Raw genomic sequence first — 10,017 nt, forward strand, 5'->3', positions numbered from 1 at the left:
CACTCAGAACTATGACTTCCTTTGTTGTCATCTCTTCAGATACCTCCTCCAGGAAGTTGTCACCATGAGGCTATGTGGCAAGAGCCCACTTCTGACCCTGATTCAGGGATAATAGTGTTAATCCCATGACTTTGATCCCTACCTGTTTTGCAGTGCTGGGATCAAATCCACAGCTTTGTAGGTAGTCTAGTGTTCTGCCACTGAAGTACACACTACCAGCTCTTTTCCAAAGCAGGGTCTCTCTGTGTAGCCATGGCTGTCCTGGAACTTGCTCTGTAGACCGGGCTGGCCTCTAACTCAGAATCCTCCTGCCTCTGCCTCTCAAATGCTGGGATTAAAGGTATGTGCCCTGACTCGTTGCTTTAAAGCTTACTGTAACTAGTAAACCAAGCAGTGCCACCTAGGCTACTGTAAGAGACACCATGATTACCACACACCATGGCCCAGGCACCCATAACACTAAATGCAGACATGGCACCTGGAGAGACAATTAAAGAGCTTAAAATAATGCTTCTTAGAAAAAGAAGTTGCTTCTCACTCACCATATGCTGGAAATTGCAGCCCCCTGAAGCAGCTTTCATTTGCTATCTACTAGGAACAAATCAAGTTTGCATCCAAAGCAGCAAACCCCAAAGGAAAGTAGAACAATGTTTCTGTTTTGCCAGGTGTGGTGGCTAACATCTGTGATCCAAGACGGCAGAGGTAGGATGGCCAGCAGAGACTCCAGTGAGAACCTGTTCTTTGTGCTTTGCTAAAGGTCAGTTTCCATGTGAATATAAGGGATCTGGATTCAGAAGGGGGCTGGGGGTGGGAATTGTATCTTTTCTAGTGTGGATTCTACCAAGGCTCTCAGAGGACCATCAGATGAGCCAATGTTGATGCTAGCTGATCAGTGTTCTGGGAGGCGTACAAATCCTAGGCCTGATTAGAGAACCTCTAAGGCACTCAGTGCAGCACAATGAAGCCTATGGTAAAAATGACACTCAGCTGGGACAAAGTAGTAGCTTAGTTGATGCAGAGAGCTCTCCTATAGCATGCACGGGACCTTGGGTTCCATCCCTAGTGCTGCATTAACTGGGTGTAGTTGTGCAGGCCTTATGTTTCTGGGTGAGCTGCATACCACTCACTTGAGCTATATCTGCAACCCACGTCTGGTATCTCCTACATCTATCTGCCCACAGATGGCATGGGGTATTCCAGTGTGGTTTATGTGTGGCTCATCTTTTCTCCTCATGTCACAGATCTTAATTAGTGAGTATCATATGCTCAGAGAGAAAGGAACTTCTAGCTTCCTTGACCATGTACAATAAGAAATAAATATTGCAAGTGGTTAGACAGTGACTAAGCTGCTCCAGGGCAAACATTACCATCGCTGCATCTCACATTCAAGATGCTTTTCATTCTCTTCCCATGAAGAGAATATCATTACCTATGAGAAAGAACTTTGAGAAGAGTTTTCATTGAAGAGTTTTATTCTGTTTTAAGATAAAAGCCTTGCGATTGGAAGATGCACAGTGGGGTCACCATGCTGCCAGTTATTATTGGGACAAAGAATGACCCAGTCAGTGAACCAGGGGGCTGAGAAAAAAGTGTAAGTTCACCTTTACCAGCATGGAGAACTGAGTTGGGACATCTCAGCCTACAAGTATTACCACAGCACGTGCTCTGATGCTTAACGTGCCTAAAAATGTGTTCAATCTCATGATTTGTGGACCCTACAAACGGGTTGGTTGTTCACATGCAGGCGCACAGTAAACGATGGCTGTCAAGTTCTGGATCTCAACAATGAAACCAAAAGATATTTTCTTGTTGATCTATACAAAAGATATAAAATTAAAAAATAATCAGCCATCCCTTAAGTAGTCCAATTCTCCTACAGTGCAGTTTCCCATGCCTTTATCATTAATGAATGTTTTAGAAGGAAAGTCAACAAAAACCAATATAGCTAAAAATATTGAAATCTTTGGATCCCTTTATTCCATGGCCTTTATTAAAAACACAAAGTGGCCAGATCTTTCTTCACTATAGCTTAAATATCAAAAAAGATTTATTAGTAATTTACAGTTAGCAACAAACGTGTACAGAGAGTCACCAGTAGGCCATAGGCCTGCATACTATGTTAGTAATGTTTTACAGGTGCCAGATGATTCTGAAAACTCCATCTTTTTGATGTAAAACAGGAGTCAGCGTTACCACAACAGAATTCCAGGCATAGCAGGAGGAAAGGGTCAACTGATATATCAACGAGTTTTAATGTCTTAAAAAGGAGACGGTTACTTATTTGAAAATACAGTGAGGTACATTCTCATCTATGATTATTTACATTCATACACTTAAAATATTTTATTTGAACAAATCCTGTGATCTGCTACAAAATGAAGTCCATACACTATGCATGAATAATTTATGCTTTTTAGATAATGGAATAAAGTTATCAAATCTTCATTTGTGGTCCAAACATTACAAAGGAAATGAAGAACCTTCAGCCTGGAAAGCAAGGGGAGCAGACCACCCATACCCCTGCTCCTCAGCTCACTGACTTCTGCAAGGACACGTATGTTTGCTGACTTTAAAACGTTTATTCTTTAAAAAATTAGTTGCTTTTTATACAGCTATACAAAGTTCTTAATGTTTCTTTGGCAATGGAATATAATGGAATTTTACAACTATATAAAAAAGTTACCTTTGCCTAAGAAACAGTATTTACCTGTGTGTACATAGTTGACTGACAAAATTCTCTACCATCCAGCACCCTAATTAAGTGTCGAAATAAGCTACCTCATATTATAGGATCTCCAAAAAAGAAAGAAAGACACACACACACACATACACACACACACATACACACACACACACACACACACACAGGCACGCGCGCACAAAACCTTCTGTGGCTCAAAACACAGTATCACGGCCTATCTGCAGGCAACTCGAAGTAATTGCTGAATACAATTAATTAGTGATAAGAAAATCCTTTCAGTGTTGAAAAAATACTTAGCAGTTCCATTTAGCTGGCTTTAGTTCAACTCTAAGCAAGGAATCACAACCATCTGCTACTCCACATACACTTATGCTTGTGTTTTAAGACGAGCTTTCCTGGCCCATAGCAACTGCAGTGTAGCTTTGAAATGAAGCAGAAAACAGACAAAACCCAGTGCTGGTGACAGACAGACAGCAACTTCACTTCTTCATTCTTCACAAAGACTGAAACCACTTTCCAGGACCATGAAGAGCTAGGAGTCACCTATTTTCAAAGACTTGTTTGTAGACTATGCAGCAACTTTGTTGTCTTTCTAAAAAGGAAAAAAAGTATTAGTTCATGTTCCAAGCCATGGCTCTTCCTTAGTTTGCTTAAGTTTATTTAGGTTACCTTAATACACCCTTCCTCTTATTTTCACAGAAAAAAATTCTGTTCCACTGGTTCTTGGGAAGCACAGCTCTAACGTCCACATCCAACTCTCTGCTTACTCACTGCATGTCCTAGTCAGAGGAGGCTGCAGCAGTGGCTGGCCTGACGCGTAGGCACGCTGCTCTGCAATATGGGGAGACCTTACTACCTTTGGTTGCCCCAACAATTTAAACACAACAGTTACATGAACTTTCACATGATCACTCATAAAACTCTTCTGAAACAAGTTTCATAAAATCCCTAAATTTCTGACATCTTTTACAAAGCAATACAATAATTCAGAAGGTAAAATAGTATTTTGCTCTAAAATTGCATCGTAGGAGAAAGCAGTATTGGACTCAAAATATATTTAAAAAAAAAAAAACCTTAAAATACATTTAATTTTTTTTTTTAATTATCTGTGTGTATGTCTGTGTTTTCAAAGAGGCCAGAAGAAGGTACTGGATCCCTGGAGCTGGAGTTGCAGGTGGGCATAAGAGATCTGAGCAACCCAAAATGAGTCCTGGAACCCACACTTGAGTCTTCTGCAAGAGCAGCAAGCACTCTGAACTGTTAAGCTATCTCTCTAGCCCCCCAAAATACTTCTCCCTAAAGGGTTAAGATGTACCTCACTAAGCAGAGCCTTAGCCTAGCCTGCAGGAAGCCTTTGGCTTTATCTCCCCCATCATGTAAACAAGTTGTGGTAGGCATGCCTCTAGTACCAGCATAGCACTATGGACATGAAGTCAAGTTACACAGCAAGCTCTAGGCCATTTCAAGCCATATAAGATCAGGTCTAAAAAAAAAAAAAATCTTTGTAAGCTAATAAAAATTAAAAAAATAAAACAAAACTCTTAAATTTGAGATAAGTTTGAAAAACAAACTTAACTGGGAAAATTACACTTGATCTTAGCCAAAAGGCCGAGAAGCGATTTAACTGGGAACATTAAATACTGTAACTAGTAAGAAATGCAAACTAGCTCTGAAGGAGGCTCCAGGGAGACCAACTTAAACTCCAGGTTTGCTTGCAGCCTCTCAGACACGCAGTTACTACATAGTCCACTCATTCCCCTTATCTTTTCAGGTGTGGATAAAAACTATGCATGTGTGTTTATGTGTCTACATTTGTAGAAAACATGTAGAAATTTCTTTGTACTTAATGCCCTTTAGGATCTAAACAACAGAGCATAACAACTATTATTGCATGACTGTATTATAAGTCATCTGCGGGTTAGAATACAGGGAGCTGGCAGTGAAGCCCAGCATACAGCGCCTATGTAGCACAGGTGAAGAAGCTCCATGTTCAATCCTTAGCACCCACAAAGAGGTAAGAGGATATGATAGGTTTTTTGTAAATACAATGTTAAGAGACTTAAGCATGGCTGGGCGGTGGTGGTGCACACCATTAATCCCAGCACTTGGGAGGCAGAGGCAGGTGGATTTCTGAGTTCAAGGCCAGCCTGGTCTGCAGAGTGAGTTCCAGGACAGCCAGGGCTATACAGTAAGACCCTGTCTCGAAAAACAAAACAAAAACAACAACAACAAAAGAGACATAAGCATAAATGGATTTTGGGATTCATAGGGATCTTGGAGCCAATCCTCCTCATATGCAGAATGATGGCCATACCTATTTTTTTTTTTTTTTTCAGACACTGGGGTTTTTCTATGTAACAGCCCTGGCTGACCTGGAATTCAGAGATTCTCCTGCCTCTGCCTCCCAAGTGTTAAGATTAAAGGTGTGTGCAACCACACCCTGCACCATTCCCAATTTTTACAGATGTACAGATGACCAGTTATGGTAGGTCAGCTACTTCCTGGTTTCTGAAAGACTTCCTCTGAGAGTACAATACCAAACTATATGTAGTATTACTTTAAACTGAAACACATATGGCAAAGTACAAGTTGGTACAGAAACAAGTGAACTAAAGATAACCCTTCTGTCCCCACCAAACCAACCTTCACACCTCCCAATTTCTTTCTTTCTTTTCTTTTTTTACCTTTCAGAAAGCAGTATGACCAATCCAGACCTTTTAGGGTCCAAAAGCCGTGGTTTTCTTAAAGGTTAAAAAAAAAGATAGGAGAAAGACAGGGAGAGAAAGGGGGTAAGGGAGGGAGAAGAAAATAAAAAGGGAAGGAAAGAGACTGAGTCATTTCAGATTCTTCCCACACCTGCCCAAATTAAAAAAAAAAAAATCATTTGTCTCTCTGTGTGTGCATGCCTGTGAAAGCCAGAGGACTGCCTGGCGCTGGAGTGACATGGGTGTTGGCAACCAAACATGGGTCCTTTAGAAGTGTGGCAAGCAATTTTTAACCACTGAGTCACCTCCAGTCCCCATTCCAGGATCTCAGGATCCTAACATTCCTTGTCTCAGGATCTCTAACAGAATATAAGACTCAAATGTATAGTCTCACCCACCACAGTCACTGAAACTACTTAACAGTAGCATATGAGAGAGAATCTGACTACACTCATATCCCAATCCAGACACCCCCTTTCTCAATGACATTCACGCCAGTCAGTGCTCAAACACTAAACTAGCTGTTCTTAGTAAGGCTGCCCAGAGCAGCAACTTCCACTCAGTGGGTGCAGCAGGACATGAGGCTTTAGAAATGAACTCAGTGCTCCAGGGCAAAGCTTCTTGTTACACAATGAGAATCACTGTAAATGTTTAAGGGAGCTTAGGTGTGATGGCTAATCCTGATTATCTAGTTAACACAGAATTGAGGCTGGGATGAGAATGCCCACTTTAGCTACACAGGCTTAGGGTCCTGGACTGAAAGGAGGAAGATGAGACAGCAGCGCTCACTGTCTTTACTTCCCAGAGGCTGTGGTGTGTGAGCAGCCTCCTCAAGCACCCACTGCCATGCCTTCCCTCTCTGGATGGCTGTTCCCTGGAAACCTTCCTGCCATGAACTACTTGCCAGGAAATTCATCCATGGGCCCTCATAGTTGACAAGGACATTCCAAATGAATGGATGTAGTGAGGTGGTCACATACTTCCACTGTATGTATGGTTTACCCAGAACAACCCAGAAAAGGGGCAAGGTCAGCCTAAGGACACAAAGTAGGTGTGACCCAAGAAATATATAGCAGAAGCAATGTGTAAGACAAACAACAAGTCATAAAGCACAAGTAGACAAGCTCACAAAAGAGGAGTGAAAGTATCTGAGCAAGAAGCACACATGGGTGACTGTGAGCCCACCAGCATACACATAGCAGCTGCCTCTCACCTTCTCTCTCTCAAGAAAACTGAGGACTGGGGTGTAGCTCAGCTGGAAGAGTGCTTGCTTAGCATTTGTGAGGCCCTAAGCTCAATTCCTACCACACAAAATCTGGGCATGGTGGCCCACGCCTGTAATTCCAGCACTTGGGAGGCAGAGGCAAGAGGATCAGAAGTTCATGGTCACCTTCAACTACACAGGAATTTGAGGCCAGCCTTGGCTACTGAGATTCTGACTGTGTGTAAGATACCTTCTACCAATCCCTAAACATTCTAGCCAGCATTAGGTTTAAAAAAAAAAAAAAAGAGGGAGGAAGAAGTTGTAAGAAAGAAAAAGAAAAAAACCCTTAAGATAGGAATATTGTGGGCACTCAAAAAGGCACAAGGCTGGCCCCATTGTCAACAGGACTAGACACAATACTAGATTTCTGACCAGGAGAGAGAAACAGATCCTGAAACGACATATAGTCTGTTTCAGACAAAATCCAAGGGTATTAAAGAAATTAAGGCTAGGCAGAGTGTCATACAGCTTTAGTCCCTGAGTCGGGGGTCTGTGAGTTTGAAGCCAGCCTGGTCTACACAATGAGTTTCAGGACATCCAGGGCTATACAGTAAGACCCTGTCTCAAAAGGAAAAAACAGAAAGGAATGAAAGAAAGACAGATGGACAGACAGACCAAAAGTCGGTGGGTAATTATCAGAGTCAAGTATTCCACAGAGGTTAAACACTTGAGGAAGAGCTACTGAGCTATGGTGGGGTCACTGGTAACTTGAAGACATCAGATAAGCAAGAGCAGTCCATGTTTCTATTTCCTTTCCTTGACAATAAACTAGGATCCTTTAATAAGATAGCTGCAATGCCTACCTTAACTGCCTGGTCTCTTTCACTGAATAACCTATATACACAAAAACAAACTACACAGAGCCACAGAGTTCTCCCACAGCTGTTGGTGAATGCTAATATGTCAGATGGTTCTCAAGAGCATGCCTTACTAAGAAAACAGGAGCCAAGTGAGTTCTCTACAAACCTATATTAAGAGCAGTGACTCAAGAGCCAACCTGCTAGGCTCAATACTCAGTGTCATCCCTCTCTGGTTCTGTGACCTTGGACAAGCTATTTAATATCTCTGTATCTGTTTCCTTTGTAAAAGTTAGATAATAATAGAACCCATCTCACAGAGCTGACACGAGGCTTAACTGAGTTACAGCACCGTGCCTGTAACTCACTATTATGCAAACACCAATACTCTCAGATGTACACGTTTGCTTTGCTTCCTTTGGTGTTAAAGTGTAAAACTCCAGAAATATGAAATAAAGGTGATACTAAAGTTATTTTTTTTATTAAACAGTTTTAGTGGTCCTTAGTATGCTTCCTATAAAACTTTTTTCTCTTCTAAAAAAAGACAGAAAGACACTAACAGATCATTCCTTTTTCTTGTGTGGAGGGGAGTGTTTAAAGACAAACCCATCACCTTCCATTCTTCCTTCGTTTGCCTCAAAGAGCAGTTAGGCTTTAGACAGCACTCCAGCTACTGCTTAGTCCATGATGTTAAGTATTCAATATAATATTCTTTTTCTTTGAGACAAGTCTCACTATGTAGCTCTGGCTGTCTTGGAACTCAGAGATCCTCAAGTAATGGGATTAAAGGCATGCATCACCCACGTTCAGCTCTTTTCTATTCATTAGCCAAGAAAGCACTGTCCTTTAAATTAAAATAAATAATCTAATCATGTATATTCTCCAAGAAGTTAAATTAAAAGTTATTCTAATGTTTTAAAAATAATTCTGCCAAAATAGATACAAGTAAAACACTCTGAATGCCATCCCCACAGCATGCAGCTATACTTACCCTATATTCAAAATCTGCAAACTCCCTACCCCCACGAGCGCCTCTGAATCCAGCACGAAACCCTCGAGGGGCAGTGAAGGTTCCTCCTCGGCCACTACCACGGCCTCTGCCACCACGGAAGCCAAGGCCTCCTCTGCCTCGGTAGCCTCCACGGCCACGGTTTGGACGAAGCGGGATTCCAAAAGTTTCAGCATTTAACCTTCTTTCTTCAGCCCAAGTTGGTCTTCTTTCTCTGTTAGGTAAGAGCATAGGAATATTAGCATATCATCTCAAAAAGTGCATCTTCCAGTAAATCTATGCAGCCCCAATTCCTGGTACATTTAATTGATTTCTCAACCTCAACTGAAGAAAAAAAGAGCAGTTCATCTAGACTCTCCCACCTCTCATGCCATGAAAGTTCTGTACACTCCTGCAGTACGTTTTCACACGACACAGAGGCTAGTTTCTTATAAATACAATTGATAGAAAGATGCTAAATGCCTTCATATGAAGATAATTAAGACCCAAAGGACCTGTGATTGAGGTCCTAGTATCCTAGCTCAATCTCTGGACCTGATGAAATTAATCCAGCAAGTGCCTACACTGTTTGAGCAATCATGCAGCCTAGTAGGGCTCAGGCCTCCCTATCCATGCTTTGACTGAAGGTAACAGTTGCCTCCAGGTGGCCCTGAGCTGCAGTCAGGACAAAGGCTATGTGATGCAGGCAGCAGCACACTTCTGCATTTGCAGCTCTTAGCTTCATGTGCTAGGTCACTTATTTTTGACAATTAGGAATTTTCTGACCTGGGGTGTGGTGCATGCCTTTAATCCCAGCACTTGGGAGGCAGAGGCAGGCAGATTTCTGAGTTCGAGGCCAGTCTGGTCTACAGAGTGAGTTCCAGGGCAGCCAGGGCTACACAGAGAAACCCTGTCTCAAAAAAACCAAAAAAGAAATTTTCTGGATCTTCTTTTACTATAATATGTCAGAGTTTTACTGTATGAATCAATTCTGAAGAAGTATTTTCCATTTGAGCCGGGTTTCATTTGAATTATAATGTAGAAAGATAAAGCAAAGGTTTATGTAACACCATTTAACTAATATCTAGGTGTGGCTACACCTTTAAACAATAGTGTAAGGTTTTTGTTTTTTTTTTTTTTCAGGACAGGATCTCTCATAACTTATAACTTAGGTTGGCCCTAGATATAGCAAAGAGTGACCCTAAACCCCTGATCCTCCTGACTCCACCTCCTACCCAAGTGCTGGGATTACAGGTTAAAGTCTATGATTCTTTTTATTTTTTTGTGTGTCACTAGGATAATACCCATACCTTGCATATGCTAGGCAGGCATTCTTCCATTGAACTACATCCTTAGATTTTACTTTTTTTAAAGGACTATAATTTACAACTTTTGGTCTGGTAAGATGGCTCTACGGATGAAGACTCAAACTTAATGTCTAGGTTTTATTCCTGGAAAACCACATGGTAGGAGGAGAGAACAGATTTCCGTAGGTTGTCCTCTGACTTCCACACCTACTCCATAGAATGCATATATACAAACACACACACAAAGAATCAAAA

The 10,017-nt window shown here is 41.5% G+C and overlaps 1 protein-coding gene across 4 annotated transcripts in view; it reads right to left on the reverse strand.

The window, feature by feature from the left end:
• Positions 1 to 1,942: 1,942 nt before the first annotated feature.
• Positions 1,943 to 10,017, reverse strand: part of Lsm14a (LSM14A mRNA processing body assembly factor) — a 46,115-nt gene continuing 38,040 nt past the window's right edge. For 2 of the 4 annotated variants that reach the window (XM_031386179.1, XM_031386177.1), the window contains 3 exons: positions 8,459 to 8,690; positions 5,386 to 5,442; positions 1,943 to 3,293 (listed from right to left, as the gene is read on the reverse strand). In XM_031386179.1, coding sequence (XP_031242039.1) covers positions 5,419 to 5,442; positions 8,459 to 8,690 — 256 coding nt within the window. In that variant the 3' untranslated portion in view covers positions 1,943 to 3,293; positions 5,386 to 5,418. The remainder of the gene's footprint in view (positions 3,294 to 5,385; positions 5,443 to 8,458; positions 8,691 to 10,017) is intronic. The other 2 variants (XM_031386178.1, XM_031386176.1) reach the window with 1 other exon arrangement.

This window comes from Mastomys coucha, unplaced genomic scaffold, assembly GCF_008632895.1.
Source record: "Mastomys coucha isolate ucsf_1 unplaced genomic scaffold, UCSF_Mcou_1 pScaffold21, whole genome shotgun sequence".
In the NCBI taxonomy this organism is placed as follows: domain Eukaryota; kingdom Metazoa; phylum Chordata; class Mammalia; order Rodentia; family Muridae; genus Mastomys; species Mastomys coucha.